This window comes from Labeo rohita, chromosome 24 (assembly GCF_022985175.1).
Source record: "Labeo rohita strain BAU-BD-2019 chromosome 24, IGBB_LRoh.1.0, whole genome shotgun sequence".
NCBI classification, from domain to species: Eukaryota; Metazoa; Chordata; class Actinopteri; order Cypriniformes; family Cyprinidae; genus Labeo; species Labeo rohita.
In genome coordinates this window covers 10,499,197-10,516,466 of record NC_066892.1, presented here as the reverse complement: position 1 = coordinate 10,516,466, position 17,270 = coordinate 10,499,197, and the positions used below count along the sequence as shown (strand labels likewise).

Here is a 17,270-nt window from a genome sequence, read left to right as displayed (position 1 = left end):
TGGTTACATTTGAATTTATTAAAATTAATCACAAAGTTAGTGTTTTTGATTACAGCTTTTGTGTCCATGTGTCCAGAGTTTGGAAATGTCACAGGCTGCCATGATGTCTGCGAAAAACACGTCATTTATGTAAATGATTTGCTCTGACACTTAGTCTTTGCTGTATTGGGTGTCACATGCAAATTTTTCCACAGTTTTGGCAGGACGGATAAAAGTCAGAGAGATTTTGATTTAGCAAATTCAGTCTAAAACAATGTTGTTTGATATAAATGAGAAAGAAAGCAAGTGAATAAAAAATGAAAAGTGTAAATCTACACTACCAGTCAAAAGTTTTTGAACAGTAAGATTTTTGAACAGAAAAATGTTTTTAAAGTAGTATCTTCTGCTCACCATGCCTGCATTTATTTGATCCAAAGTAAAGCAAAAACTGTACAATTTTGTAATATTTTTACTATTAGAATGATATATTTACTATATATTAGAATGATTTCTGAAGGATCATGTGACTGGAGTGACTAAAAATTCTTTTTTGAAATCTCAGGAATAAATGACATTTTTAAATATATTCAAATAGAAAACAGTTATTTTAAATAGTAAAAAATATTTCACATTTTTTCTGTTTTTGCTGTGCTTTCGATCAAATAAATGCAGGCTTGGCTTTTTAAAACATTAAAAATCTTACTGTTCAAAAACTTTTGACTGGTAGTTCAAATCCTTGTCCAACAAGAATAATCTCTACTGTAGTGCAAACAATCAACACTTAAAGGGATATTCAACCCATAAATGAAAATGTATGAATCTTCATGCAGATCTAAGTAAATAATAATAAAGTTTGTGATAAAACCAGGACATTTTAGACTATTTAGAAATCTCGGTTAGAACATGTCCATGAAAAGAGGACGTACAGTCACACTACTTTAACCCTATGCTAACGAGTTAAATTTTAATTTCCCATGCTTTAAACTGACGATTAAAAAAAATCCTTTTTTTTTTTTTATGATCATTTGTGTGATATAAAATTAAAAAATGGGTTAAAGGAAAATATGTAATAGTTGAATGCCTTTCAGTCATCGCATTCTCAGTAACATCTTGATTTGCGGCTTCAGTAACTTGGAAAACCATAATTGTCAAAACGGTTAAAAATGCTTCTCATTAACCTGCAGCCTTGGGTGTGGGCGTGGCCAGCCTGTCACATTCCAGGATGCCATTCTTCTTGCTAAGAATTTTTTCCAGCTTATCTCTCTCAGTTGAACTCAGAGCCCAGTGCTGGAGAGACAGATGGGTGAGGGACGAGAGCTGCGGAAGGGCCTCCAACAAGGCGGGCAGCCAGGGAGACGCAGAGAGGGATGCAGAAGGTCGCAGACTGACATCCAGCTCCTCCAGTCCCTTTAGAGCAGCAGCCTTGCCAAAAAGAGACGTCCAACCACCATCGCCAACGCTGCCGTTATAGGACAAATCTAGCTGCTTCAGATGGGACAGAACTCCACTCTGGCAAGCAGATTCTGCAAGATTACAGTTTGCAAAAGTCTCATTAGATGGATGTCTAAAGTAGTAGAGTAGTGTATTCCAGCCTTAAAGGGATAGTTCACCCTAAAATGAATATTACCACATGATCTGTTCACCCTTAAGCCTTCCTAGGTGTATATGACTTTTTTCTCTCAGATGGATACAATCGGAGTTATATTAAAAAATGTCCTGCCTTTTCCAAGCTTTATAGTGGCAGTGAATGGGTGTTGAGAATTTGAAGTCTAATAAAGTGCATCCGTCCATCATAAAAAGTGCTCCTCATGGCTCCAGGGCATTGATAAAGACTTCTGAAGTGAATCGTTTCATTTGTGTAAAAATAAAATCCATATTTAAAACATGTCGAAATCTTTCTACCTTTTTTTTTTTTTTTTTTTTTTTTTTTTTACACAAACGCATTGATTTGCTTCAGAAGGCCTTTATTGACCCCTCAGAGCTGTGTGGAGCCTTTTTATGATAGATGGATGCACTTTATTGGACTTTAAAATCTCAACACCCATTCACTGCCATGATAAAGCTTGAAAGAGCCAGGACATTTTTTAATATAACTCCAATTGTATTGAGAGAAGAAAGTCATATACACCTAGGATAGCTTGAGGGTGAGTAAACCATGGGGTAATTTTCATTTTTGGGTTAACTATTCCTTTAACATAATTAATTGAATGCTCTCTGACCAGAACTGACCTAGATGTAGCACATCTTCCGTAGTTAAATTACAGCTACTCAGTCTGAGTTCTTGTAGTTTGCAATCAGGCTGCAAAGGCTCCAGAAATTCCCTTAGATTTTCCCCCACACATTTGTTCCATGACAAGTTCAGGCTTTCAAGCTGTTTTAGCATCTGCATTGTGGTAGCTGTCAGGAAACCAAGAAACACACTTTTGTTTTTGCAAAATCTCTTCAGTTAAAACGATTTTTTTTTTTTTAAACTGTATTGGTTTCATACCCAGAGCATGACATGCATGTGTGCTCAAAGCACAGTTGTTTAGTGGAAGTTTGGTTATTTGTGAAAGAGGGAGGGCTTGCAGAAGGTCCTGGAGTGTATCTCCAACACTTTTATTGGACGACAAATCCAGCTCTCTGAGCTCTTTAAGAGATGGAGCTACCTGGACTGAGAAAGCAAGTTAAAATAACAATGCAAACAACTTCAACTTGAAATCCATAGCGGCAACTAGTCTTACCTAAAGCCAACACATCCTCCTTTGTTAGACAGCATAGATGCATGTCTAAACTTCTCAAGCGTGTGGGAGAACTAGGTTAGTGGCCAGTGTGGTGAGACCTCCACTTGCTTCCTTATTACAAGACAGATCAATGTGCTCCAGTGCAGAAATGGACCTGAGTGCCTGTCCTTTTAACATTTCACAAAACAAATTCAATATTCTACAAAATAATTATAATTAAAATGATTACTCAGTTATCAGTGATATGAGAGTCTGCATTTGCTTGTACTTTGTAGCTATGTTGCCAATAGTTATGTTTGTCTGCCATTGAAGGTATATTTTGAAGGACTTTATCATTGCTTTCGTACCCAGAATACTAAGGCTGTCTTTAGTGAGTCCACACATGCTCAGTTTTAGGGTCTTCAGTTGTGGAGTTGAGCCTAGAGAAGAGGTGAAGTTTTCCATTTCCTTGATTGGCAGTTTGTTATTGGACAGATCTAACTCCTCCAAAATAGACAACATGGGAAGAGCCTCACCTGTAGAAAAACATTAGTTTTTTAAAGAGAATTGATAAATAACCATTCACAGCTCATTATAGGCTTATTCTGAGTGACCTAAAGCTGAATTCCCAGTTTATACACTTAAGCGCAATGGTGAACCAAAGTATTTTTACTTCATTGTATCTGATATATATATGGAGGCCCGTTTCTAACAATGAATAAAAAATAGAGACTTTTTATCTCACAATTCTGACTTTTTTTTTCTCTGAGTTGTGTGATATAAACAATTGCGAGTTACAAAGTCAAATTTTGAGGGGAAAAAAAATCAGATTTGCAAGTTTGTATCTCACAATTGTGAGAAAAAAAGTCAGAATTGCGAGTTAAAAAGTTGCAATTACTTTTTTCATTTTTTATTCAGTGCCAGAAACTAGCTTCCATAGATATATGTTTCACCCTGGGCCACAAAACCAGTCTGAAGTAGCATTGGTATATTTGTAGCAATACCAAAAAAATACATTGTATGGGTCATATTTTTATCTTATGCCAAAAAATCATTAGGATATTAAGTAAAGATCATGTTCCATGAAGATACTTTGTAAATTTTCTACCGTAAATATATCAAAATTTAATTTTTGATTAGTAATATGCATTACTAAGAACTTCATTTGGACAACTTTAAAGTTGATTTTCTCAATATTTAGATTTTTTGCACCCTCAGATGCCAGATTTTCCAAATAGTGTCCTATCCTAAGAAACCGTACATCAATGGAAAGCTTATTTATTCATCTTTCAGATAATGTATAAATCTCAATTAAAAAAAATTAACCCTTATGACTGGTTTTGTGGTCCAGGGTTACATATGTGTCTGTGCTATATCAGAGTATATTCATTTTGGGGAAGAAATAGATTACAAGTATAATATCTTTTGCTATACTACATTATAAAAACAAAACGTGCCTTATTTTTAAGGAAAAATTGAAAACTTAATTTTAAAAAAACGGTTCACAAACCTCTTTGAGTGGTTTATTTGTGAAATCAGCTACTGATAGCATCAGTTAACAACTGATTCAGTAATCTAGTCAGTGCAAATCTGAAGTTAACAAATCACTAAATCTGTCTAGTCCAACTCAAAATGAGCCAAAACTGGTGAGTAATATTTTCCTCAGTTTGACTGCACTGATTCCTAGTAATTCATAATGATGTCAAACTGAGCTCTAACCTGTTTAAACTATATCTCATCTGAGATTAGGCGTTGTGAAACTCTTCTGTGTCAAACTGAAACAGAGGAGAAGAAATTGTTGATAATAAATAGTTATTTTTGTTTTCTTTGCTCACAAAAAAAGTATTTTTGTAGCTTTGTAACATTAAGGTTGACCCACTGATGTCACATGAATTATTTTAGTGATGTCCTTACTACCTTTCTGGCCCTTGAACGTGTCAGTTGTGTTGCTGTCTATGCAAGGTCAGAAAGCTCTTGGATTTCATTAAAAATATCTTAATTTGTGTTCCGAAGATGAACGAAGGTCTTACGGGTTTGGAACAACATGAGGGTGACAGAATTTTCATTTTGGGGTGAACTATCCCCTTAAGCAGATGTTTTACTGGTGTTATATTTTATCCACCTCCATATATTATCCACCTCCATATATGATCCACCACTGCCCCAAAAATGACACTACGTAGTCTTAAATGGAATAGGTTAGAATACGTTGGAATAGTTGGAGGTTCTACTTCAATTACCATCAATATGTGAGTTTTATACAAGACATGTCTTACTCAGAGCTGTAATGTCTGTCTCAGAGAGCTGACAGTCCACCAGGCGGAGTTCTTTCAGTGTACTTTGAGGTTGGAGGTGATCTGTGAAGTGTCTGAAATTTCCTGCGCCGACGCCAACATTCCAGGACAAATCTAGCACCTCCATTAGAGGAATGCAGTCAAGAGCTTCACCTGGAATATCATTTAGGAGAGGTTTGCCAGTTGTTCAAATTTGTTTCTATCTTAAATTAGACCAATTTCAAGAATTCAGTTTGAAATTTATGATTATTCAAAGAAATATGTGTATATTTACACTACCATTCAGGCTGCATTTACTTGATTAAAAATACAGAAAAAAACACAAAATTGTGAAATATTATTACAGTTTAAAATAATATAATTTATTTCTGTGATGAAAAGCTGAATTTTCATCAGCCATTGCTCCAGTCTTCAGTGTCACATGATCCTTCAGAAATCATTCTAATATGCTGATTAATTACTTTTATCAATGTTGGAAACAGTTGTGCTGCTTAATATTTCTGGAACATTTTTTCAGGATTTTCTGATGAATAAAAAATTACAAAGAACAGCATTTATTCAAAACAGAAATATTTTCTTACAATACAAGTCTTCACTTTTTATTAATGTGTAACATCCCTGGGTGGATATAAGTATTAATTTCTTTCCAAAAAAGAAAGAATAAAAATGTAATGACCACAAACCTTTAACCTTTAAACAATAGTTTATATTGTTACAAAGAACCCTGAAAAAAGTATCACAGATTCCAATAAAATATTAAGCAGCACAACTGTTTACAACATTATCCAAAATCAGCATATTAGAATGATTTCTGAAGGATCATGTGACACTTAAGACTGGAGTAATGATACTGAAAATTCAGCTTTGCGTCACAGGAATAAATTCTATTTTAAAATATATTCAAATAGAAAACCATTATTTTAAACTCTAATAATATTTCACAATATTACTGTCTTTGCAGCCTTGATGAGCATAAGAATCTTCTTTAAAAAAAAAAAACAAAAAAAAAAAACATTGAAATCTTACTGAACAGCGGTGTAGCTTTTTTTTTTTTAGCTCATGTATGAGTTAAGTTCTGTTTAATTTTTGTGAGGTCTTTTTTTCAAATCTGTCATCATTTACTCACCTTTATGTCATTTCAAACTTGTATGTAATCTTTTTTTCTTCAGCAGACACAAAAGAAGATATTTTGAAGAATGTTGGTAACCAAAGTGTTTTAGTTCCTATTGACTTCCTTTATATTTTTGATCATACAATGTACGTCAATAAGAACTGAAACTATTTGCTTATCAACATTCTTCAAAATATCTTCTTTTGTGTTTTTGTAAAGAATGTTGGTAACATTCCTATTGACTTTCATTTGTATGGGTTCCATTGAATTTCAGTTCCCATTGATTTTCATTGTATGATGAAAAAATAATGGAAGTCAATAGGAAACTGTTTGGTTACCAACGTCTTTCGCAGAAAAAAAAGTCAGTGGGCTACAGCTTTTGAACGACATTTTGATTAAATGATGACATTTTCATTTTTGGGTGAACTGTTCCTTGAAGTCATTAGAATAAATGAATACTTCCTGTACCGAGAGCAGTAAGGTCTTGATCTGTTAATCTGCAGCTGCACAGCTTCAGCACTCTCAGTCTCCCTACATGCTGCAGATGGGCAGTAAGTGCCTTCAAGGAGCCTCCAACCAAATCATTCCAGGACAGGTCCATCACCTCCAGCTGAGCCAGATATGGCAGTAAGGTGGCTGAGGTAACGTCAAAACAATAATTGTAGTTCCTGTCTTGTGTATATTATTTCACTGTAAGAAAAACAGTATGTCACAACACCCACCTAGTTCCACCACATCAGTCGCTGTCAGATCACAGTGGCTCAGGCTCAGATTCTGACTGTGAGGGGTTTTCCCAAGCTTCTGAACGAACTGCTTCACCCGACCCCAGCCCACAACAGAGCCGGTTTCGTCATCTGTGTTACTGATCTCTAAAAGAAAACAAGGGTTTGCTAATCTATATTTGCACTTAGTCAAGTCTTCTAAAAATATCTAATGCCCACCTTTCCCAGGCTCATTATTTTCCTTTCCGTCAGTGGCATCTGATTCTTTCACTTCAGGTATGCCTACGTTCTTCTTGTCACTGCTCTCTGACGGGCGGAAGAGGCGACCCACAGCCGGTTTCTTTCTCTCCGTGAAAGAGGCTTTCCTTCGGAACTGGTTCATAATCAGATCTAGAGGAGATCTTTTCTGAACGCTCTCCTTCCCTTTGGTAGACTCTGCAGTGCGATGACAAAATGGATTTATATATTTCTGATTAGATTCATAAATTATTTACTGGTGCATAATTGCATACATTTGACTCTTGAGAAAAATTGTTAATCTCACACCAAAATAATAAAAGAGATACTGTATTTTGCATCAACATTAAATGTGATACACTACCAGTCAAAAGTTTTTAAACAGTAAGATTTTTAATGTTTTTTTTTTTTTTTTTATAGAACTCTCTTCTGCTCACCAAGCCTGCATTTATTTGATTCAAAGTACAGCAAAAATAGTAACATTCTGAAATATTTTTACTATTTAAAATAACTAATTTCTGTTTGAATGTATTTTAAAATGTAATTTATTGTGCTGAATTTTTAGCACATTACTCGTCACATGATCCTTCAGAAATCATTCTAATATTCTGATTTGCTGATGAAAAAACATTTATCATTATTATTGTTGAAAACAGCTGAGTAGAATTTTTTCAGGTTTCTTCGAGAAATATAAAGTTCAGAACAACAGCATTTATCTGACGTAGACATTTTTGTAATGTTAATAAATGTCTTTATCATCATTTTTGGTCTAAATAAAAGTGAAAAAAAAAATCACAGGAATAAGTTACATTTTAAAGTATATTCAAACAACATCTTGTTATTACTATTATTTTAAATAGTTTCAGATTTTTTTTTTTTTTTTTGCTATACTTTGGATCAAATAAATGCAGGCTTGGTGAGCAGAAGTTCTTTAAAAAAAACAACAAAAAAAAAACATTACAAATATTACTGTTCAAAAACTTTTGACTGGTAGTGCATATTTCCAGGACAGTTATCATTACTAATGTTTTACTATGTTTTTTGTACAACAAATACTAAATATATAACATCTAAATTTTATTTTAGATTCTATTTATTTTTTTATTTAAAAAATAATAATAATAATAATAATAATTATATATATATATATATATATATATATATATATATATATATATATATATATATATATATATATAATTTTTTTTTTTTCATATAACAATAATGAGATGGGATTAATTTTGCTTAGCTTTCAGGTAAGAGATAGATAGATAGATAAATAGATAGATAGATCTATAGATAGATAGAAGGGGCTTCGTTTTATACAAACAAAAAGTATAATTTTATATTTTGGGGTTCAATGTGATCTGGACATGCTTTGACAGACTTCGTGGGTTTCCAGCTTCCAGATAACGTACCTGTTGAATCCATTTCTTCTTAAAAGAAGATTTCCGCTTATCTGCAGGTAAGTTATGTATGGTTATTCTGTCCTTTTTCAATCTGAAAAACAAATACACTAATATTTAAAACAATATGAAACACAAACGACGTATTTGTTTACTTTATCATATCCTGCTCATCGGTAGAGCAGGACCTGTTTTAAAACCTTTTAGTCACAATTGTTAAATGACTCGAGTTGTTCCTACCTTGAAATATGTCTTGAATTTTTTATATATTAAACATTCATTAGTGCGCGATGATTGCAAGCATTTTCAGTCGGCATACAGCTGTCACATTCATCTCATTCATAACACCGGATCCCGGAAGCTAGACTGAACTTTGGCTTTATGAAAAACACTGTAAACAAAGAGCTGTCACATGAATCCGGTCACTTTAAAAGCCTCATACATTTAAAATCTTAGTTACTTATTGATGAAAAATTGCACAAACCCCATGAATTTGCTGAGTGGACATCGGAGATAGTTCAAATATGTGCCAGAAGACCTTAAGAAAAGTTTACCGTGGTAACTATGGAAACTGCGAGTTAATGCCACTCATCTATAATAGAGAACATTATATATATTATCATTATATATAGATCAGTGAAATATTGTAGTTACTACAGTTAGTGCTTTAAAACCATAAAAATAAATATAAATCTCCTTAAAGCCGTCTAACTAGGGGTACCTCCGACGTTATTTAATTATTTTAACAGCCGTGACGGATAATACCGTTACCAATCATTACTCTGATATTTTGGTATTAACTAAAGGTGCTTTTTTTATTACTAGAACAGTAAATTCGGTTTTGTCCACCTTATTTTTCAACGCGGATGTAAGCTCTTTTCTATGAATGTGCGAAACTTCCGGTTCATTAGCTGCGGTCGGGAAATAACAAGAATAACTAGATAAAAAAGTTTGTCAAGACAACTTTAAGTTTGCTTGAGAAAGCCTGAACAGAAAGTTTTAAACAGTCCGAAAAGTTTATAAAGTTTAGAAAGTTTAAGAAGTTTTAAAAAGTTTTAAGTTTGATGGTTTTCAGTCTGAAATAGTTTTAAAAGGTTAAAGTTTGAATGTTTTGAAGGCAATACAGTCTGTCAGAGATAGATAGATAGATAGATAGATAGATAGAATGTTGTTAGCATGTTATTAACATGATTACACTAACATGTGACTAGCATGATGTTATAATGATTAGCAAGGTACTAGCATGTTGTTAGCATGCTTATAGGATTATTAGCAAGTTACTAGCATTTTACTAGCATGGTGCTAACATAATTAGCACGTTACTAGCATGTTAGCATGATTAGCAAGTTACTAGCATGATTAGCAAGTTGCTATGATGTTTCTAGCATGATTAACAAGTTGCTAGCTTGTTTCTAGCATGATTAGCAAGTTGCTAGCATGTTTCTAGCAAGATTAGCAAGTTAGTAGCAAGTTGCTAGCATGTTTCTAACAAGATTGGCAAATTAGTAGCATGTTTCTAGCATGATTAACAAGTTGCTAGCATGTTTCTAGCATGATTAACAAGTTAGTAGCAAGTTGCTAGCATGTTTCTAACAAGATTGGCAAGTTAGTAGCATGTTGCTAGCATGATTGTAGCATGATTAGCATGTCGTTAGCATGTTATTAGCATGATTAGCAAGTTACTAGCATGTTTCTAGCATGACTAGCATGTTACTAGCATGTTGTTAGCATGATTGGCAAGTTGTTAGCATGTTTCTAGCATGATTAGCAAGTCGCTAGGATGTTTCTAGCATGATTAACAAGTTGCTAGCATGTTTCTAGCATGATTAGCAAGTTGCTAGCATGTTTCTAGCAAGATTAGCAAGTTAGTAGCAAGTTGCTAGCATGTTTCTAACAAGATTGGCAAGTTAGTAGTATGTTTCTAGCATGATTAACAAGTTGCTAGCATGTTTCAAGCATGATTAGCAAGTTGCTAGCATGTTTTAGCAAGATTAGCAAGTTAGTAGCAAGTTGCTAGCATGATTGTAGCATGATTAGCATGTCGTTAGCATGTTATTAGCATGATTAGCAAGTTACTAGCATGTTGTTAGCATGACTAGCATGTTACTAGCATGTTGTTAGCATGATTAGCAAGTTACTAGCATGATTAGCAAGTTGTTAGCATGTTTCTAGCATGATTAGCAAGTTAGTAGCATGTTGCAAGCATGATTAGGAAGTTACTAGCATGTTACAAGCATGATTAGCAAGTTACTATCATGTTGTTAGCATGTTTCTAGCATGACTAGCAAGTTACTACCATGTTGTTAGCATGATTAGCAAGTTACTAGCATGATTCTGGTTGCTAGGCATAGATAGATAGACAGATAGATGAGTTTGAATGAGTTTGAATGGATTAGAAATACAGTACATAGAAAGAAAGTTTGATTGAGTCTCAAAGGATTCTGAGAGTTTTGACAGTTGGAATTTAAAAAGTGTTGGCTCATTTGAACATTCTGTCAATGTAAGTCTGTGGGATTTTTCCCAATTTTAAACATAATTTTTAGGAAAATCGTAAGTCGGATCAGTTAGAAAAGATATAGCAACTAACTTCAGATCAGTGTGAAGATCTGGGCTGAGTTTAGAGTTCTCTCACTCTAGGACGAGTTAGTGTCGACAGATTTAGTCTCAGAAGAAAATAGCATATCAGTAAGTTGGCTTTCTCAAGCCAACTTAACAATGGTAAAATTGTTTGCACTACAAACAGTGTGTTCATAATTAAGATGATACAGAAATAATATGGTAAGAAACACCAGTTTGCAGTGTCAAGCAGCAAAATGAGCTGTTTTGCACAGCAAAAAATAGCTTAAGGCGAATTACACTGAAAGCCAGACACATTAAATTTACAAATGGCCTCGCCCGTTCTTACGGTAAAAATAAGTCGATGTATATAATTATATATAATCATTTTTATTATTTTCCCCAACAGCACATTAATATATCATTTCCCATGAGTTAATGTAGAAAGATGACATACAAAAGTTGGTGGATGGTACAAAGTGTCTCGATCACAAGTGGAGGTAGGACAAAAGTGTTATACGATACACACAAAAGATGGCACTGGCAAAGATAATTAACATTTTGTACTTGACGACATTGTTGTGAAATTATGTTTGGCTTAAAGGTTAGGAAACAATACTCAGTATATCTGTATTTTATATTTATATATATTTCTTCAATCTCACATGCATCTTTAGGTCATCTGGAAACTGAAAATCATATAAAGAAACATCATAGCAGCAGCACAGAGGTATTTATCAGTCATACACCTGACTACTCCATCCATCCACTTTTATACACAAATACACCTATATTTAAAGTTTTTCTATGTATATATCTGTGTGTTTGTTTGAGGTAGCAACTATTTAATTCATCTCAACTGTTAAGTTTTGGATATAAAAGCAATTACGGATAAACACGCTGATTGTCGGTTACAGCAAACAATAGCAATACATAATTTTCTTTCTCACACATAGAAGAATAAAACATCTTTCTCTGAGCGAAGTACATATGGACCTGTTTGTCTAGATGATTTATAGAATGTAAAGTACAAGGACCATGTCATATACTTAAACTGTAAATGTCTATAATTTTCTTTGCTTATTTCCGTTTGGTGTTAAACGCCCTCAGATGAAATTTAAACGAGGCAAACATTCACTGTAAATGGCATAGAAAACATTTTCTGTTATATCTGAACTTCATACCACAGTGTAAACATAGTATATTTATCCATATTTTATGAAAGTACACATGCATATATATTTGTACATTCATAATGAGCATAACCTACATGAAATATAAACAAAAATATAGCAAAAAGAATGTTAAATATGTATAATTTGACAATATTCACATAACATTTATTCATAAACAATAAATATTTTTCAAACAGTATCAGTTGTGATATATTTTTAAACAATTCCAATATTTATAAAAAAAAAATCATTTGATATCAGTAGTCCTAGCACTGATAAACCGAAACGGATGGTGTCGATTGTACGCTTGCAGGGTTAGTGGTTTGCATAATGTCTCAACTACTTAATTTGTATCAAAACACCAAAAAGATCCTTATTCACATGTCCAAAAAAACAGTTCAACTCAATCGTTACTTAACAAATTCACAGCATTAACCCCAAACTTACTCAGGACGACCCGAATTGTACAATTGTTCTGTAGAACTGCAATAAAAATGACTTTGGCATCCAATTCCAAACCGGAGACACCATTCCAAAATGAATCTTGATCACAGGTTGCGGGTTGGTGACCTTAATCACGCTAAGGTGTCGGGGACATGTGTGTGTCGCTAGAGGCCGAAGACATGGGACTGTCCATTGAAGCAGGATGGGCGGATTCCCTCATCTGATGTTTGAGCTCAGAGATGGTACGCTCCAGCCGCTCTCTGGCTTCTCGCTCTCTGCGTAGCTCTTCCTGGAGCTCCTCGCGGTCTTCCTCAGCGCGGTCCAGCCTCAGACGTAGCTCTGATAACTAAGCAAAGGATGGCATTGGTCAGTTAAAGTGATGCACTCAAAATCAGACCACAAAAAACAGTAGTGTTTGATATCTAAAAGTTATAATTTTCAACAAATTAATATTTTTTTCAAAAGTGTCAGTGGAGGCATTTATAATGTTAACACAGATTTTTACATATTTTAGATATTTACAATATTTATATTGTAAAAATATTTCAGAAAATATATATATATATATATATATATATATATTATTATTATTATTATTATTATTATTATTTAAAATGCTCACCAAGGCTTAATTTATTTACTTATAAAAACACAGTAAAACAGTTATTTAATTATTTATTTATGTAAAAAATATTTTTAAATTAATTAAATTATTTATTTCAGTTACTTAATGCATTCAGAAAGTATGCATAAAATTGTATTATTAATGATATTTGTAATGCATACTACAAAACATTTTTTTTCTTTTTATATATATTTTCCACCATTTGGTTGGAGTCAGTAAGAATTCTTACTTATTGAAATTACTTATTTAGAAAGTATGCATTAAATTGTATCAGTAATTATATATATATATATATATATATATATATATATGTATATATATATATATATATAATTTATTTTTATTTATTTTTTTTGGTTGGTATATGTATATTTTTCACCATGATCAGTAAGAAATTTTATTCATTTATTTATGAATTAATGAATGAAATTACTTATTGAAATTACTCACTTAAAATAAATAAAATATATCAAATGAAATAAAATATAACATGACTTCCACAAAAATATTAAGCAGCACAATTGTTTTCAACATTCATAATAATAGGAAATATTTCTTGATTGGCAAATCAGCATATTACAATGAGTTCTGAAGTATCATGTGACACTGAAGACTGGAGTAATAATGCTGAAAATTCAGCTTTGCATCAAAGGAATATATTAGATTTTAAAATATATTCAAATAGAACACAGCTATTTTAAATATTAATTATATTGCTGTTTTTACTGTATTTGTAATCAAATAAATACAGCCTTGGTGATCAGAAGAGTCTTCTTTACGATTAAAATTAAACTTTAAAATAAAATTTTATGCTAAGAAGTTGTATGAAAAGAATTATGAACCTGATAAGGACTTGTGTGGAGGTGTTTTATTGATCAGTACCTGTTTGGCATAAATAGTTTCCTGATGTGGCTCAGTACTCAGTTCTTTGCATCTGCAGCCTCGCTGCCTCAGTTGGTCGAGTCGGGACTTTAACTTTCTCTGCTCCTGCTGGACTTCGCCGAGCCTCTGAGCATGTTCAGTCTGAACCGCCTCCAGCTCGCCGTGTAGCTCACAGCGGTCTATGGCTTCACCTTGACGGAGAGCCTGCAGCTCCTGTTCACAAGTATCAGAGTGAGAAAGAGTCATCAGATACTCACACGCACCTTCTGGCAAATGAAAAGGAGGTGCTAAAACCAAAACACTGAGTGTGCTGCATTGTCATCTAGTCGGGGTAAATACCTTTTCAAGCTGTTTCTGTCTGCGTAGCGTTGATTGAAGTTTGTCGTGTTGTGCGCTGTACATTTGAAGGAGCTCCATCACCATGCCATCCTTACTGTGCTCCACTGTCACACCAACCGACCGCTTATAAGCTGCCGCATCTAATTTCTGCCATTCATCTGGACTGGCATCATCTGGCTTGCCGTGTTTTTCTTGCCCTGTATCAGTAAGATCTCTCATTAAGAAACGTGTACATTTATTTGTGCAATGTGACTTGTGGTGGAAGCAAACTGACCTGCAAAGGTGGGTGTCTTTGGCTCAGTGTCGTGTGCTTCCTGATTCTTTTCATCCTGAGTATCGCTGAGCGTTTCTGTTCTTGGAGACCCCATTTCCTTTTCGGGCACATACCCAGGGTGTTGTGCCAATCCATTACCTTCCAGCTTGTCAGGCATGTACTGGTACCAGCTGGGAAGGAAAAAAATACTTGCGTTACTTGATTTTTTTGTACTAAAACTACTTCTAGCTGTGTGTGCATATATAGATGTGTGTATATATATATATATAGATGTTATGTCAGAAGCACGGACGAATGCTTAGCTCGCTCACATATTGTAACCATTTGTCTTCTATAACAGAAAAACAGTTTTTATGACATAGTATGTCATTATTACAAAATGTCCTTTTAACAAGAAAAGATGTTTTAACAAGGTAATTGTCATTTTAACAACATGACATCTTATGTTGAGAAAATCAATATATTATCTTAGTATGAGAAAAGATTTTGTTTTAACGAGATAATTGTTGTTTTAACGACATAACATCTCATTATGAGAAAAGATGTCGTTTTAATGAGAACATCTCGTTATTATGAGAAAAGATGTTTTAACAAGAAAATGAGAAAAAGATGTAATTTTAACGACAACATCTCGTTTTAACAAGAAAAGATGTTGTTTTAACGAGAAAAGATGACGTTAAAATGACAACATCTCATTATTACGAGAAAAGATTTTGTTTTATCAAGATAATTATTAACGACATAACGAAATTTTAACGACATAACATCTCATTATGAGAAAAGATGTCGTTTTAACGAGAAAAAGATGTCGTTTTAATGAGAACATCTCATTATTACGAGAAAAGATTTTGTTTTAATTAGATAACATCTCGTTATTACGAGAAGAAATGTCATTTTAACAAGATAATTATGTTTAAATGGCATCTCGTTATTACTAGAAAAGATGTTTTAACAAGAAAACGAGAAAAAAATGTCATTTTAACATCTCGTTTTAACGAGAAAAGATGTTGTTTTAACGAGATAATTATGACGTTTTAACAACATAACATCTTATTACGAGAAAAGATTTTGTTTTAGCGAGATAATTGTTGTTTTAACGACATAACATCTCATTATGAGAAAAGATGTCGTTTTAATGAGAACATCTCGTTATTATGAGAAAAGATGTTTTAACAAGAAAATGAGAAAAAGATGTAATTTTAACGACAACATCTCGTTTTAACAAGAAAAGATGTTGTTTTAACGAGAAAAGATGACGTTAAAATGACAACATCTCATTATTACGAGAAAAGATTTTGTTTTATCGAGATCATTATATCGTTTTAACGACATAACATCTCATTATGAGAAAAGATGTCGTTTTAACGAGAAAAAGATGTAGTTTTAATGAGAACATCTCATTATTACGTGAAGAAATGTCATTTTAACAAGATAATTGTTTAAATGGCATCTCGTTATTACTAGAAAAGATGTTTTAACAAGAAAACGAGAAAAAGATGTCATTTTAACATCTCGTTTTAACGAGAAAAGATGTTGTTTTAATGAGATAATTATGACGTTTTAACAACATAACATCTTATTACGAGAAAAGATTTTGTTTTAGCGAGATAATTGTTGTTTTAACATAATCTCGTTACTATGAGAAAAGATGTCGTTTTAACAAGAAAATTGTCATTTTAACAAGAAAAATATGTAGTTTTAACGACAACATCTCGTTTTAACCAGAAAAGATGTCGTTTTAATGAGATAATTATATAGTTTTAACAAAAAAAGGATGACGTTAAAATGACGACATCTCATTATGAGAAAAGATGTTGTTTTAACGATATAACATCTCGTTATTTTAACATAATTGAGTGAAAAAAAATATATATGTGTGTGGCAGCAATGCACCACCGTTACAAACATTACAAAACACAATACAATTACTACATCTAAAAAAACTAAAATAAAAATTAAATTAAAAAAAATATACTTATAAACTCTAATTCAGAATATAAGCAAAAACTACTATTATATCTCAATAATGCTAAAATAATGTCCAAATCATGTTTCACCTCAAAATCAACTAAACGAAATACAAAATATATATATTGTATTTTAAAGACAGCACTGCCTGTTTTAGCACAATTAAGATTATTTACATTGTCTCATTAGAATTAAGCATATTAACTAAAATTATGCAATATTTATATCACAACAACAATTATTAATTTATTCATTCATTTGCTCATTCATTTATTCTTTTAAATTTCTGTGTAACAATTTTAATTAATTAAAACATTTTCATTTTAATTTTTTTTTTTTTTTTTTTTTTTTTTTTTTAATAAATATTAGGGTAATGAGTCACCACTGAGAACCACTAAGAAGAAATATGATGCAAGAATAATGAATAATGTATATTTGTGAATGAACTGAACCTTTGCCACATCATGTCAGCATGACCGGGGTCCTCCTTAAGACTGGCAAGCAAATGTGAGTCAAACACAAAAGCAGGTGAAGATACTCCCTGAAAGAGAGAGAT

General features: G+C 32.8%; 2 protein-coding genes across 2 annotated transcripts in view; both read right to left on the bottom strand.

The window, feature by feature from the left end:
• Window positions 1-93: 93 nt before the first annotated feature.
• Window positions 94-8,953, bottom strand: lrrc31 (leucine rich repeat containing 31). The gene is given in 13 exon segments (XM_051098889.1): window positions 94-1,502; window positions 2,209-2,376; window positions 2,468-2,632; window positions 2,703-2,768; window positions 2,771-2,869; window positions 3,050-3,217; window positions 4,958-5,128; window positions 6,555-6,722; window positions 6,809-6,955; window positions 7,028-7,243; window positions 8,464-8,545; window positions 8,692-8,842; window positions 8,936-8,953. Coding segments are annotated over 11 exon segments (1,731 nt in total). The 5' UTR covers window positions 8,477-8,545; window positions 8,692-8,842; window positions 8,936-8,953; the 3' UTR covers window positions 94-1,152.
• A 2,423-nt stretch (window positions 8,954-11,376) lies between these two features.
• Window positions 11,377-17,270, bottom strand: part of skilb (SKI-like proto-oncogene b) — a 12,956-nt gene continuing 7,062 nt past the window's right edge. Inside the window, exons 3-7 of the mRNA XM_051098888.1 lie at window positions 17,167-17,255; window positions 14,747-14,916; window positions 14,473-14,669; window positions 14,134-14,346; window positions 11,377-12,972 (exon numbers count right to left, since the gene is read on the bottom strand). Coding sequence (XP_050954845.1) covers window positions 12,763-12,972; window positions 14,134-14,346; window positions 14,473-14,669; window positions 14,747-14,916; window positions 17,167-17,255 — 879 coding nt within the window. The 3' untranslated portion in view covers window positions 11,377-12,762. The remainder of the gene's footprint in view (window positions 12,973-14,133; window positions 14,347-14,472; window positions 14,670-14,746; window positions 14,917-17,166; window positions 17,256-17,270) is intronic.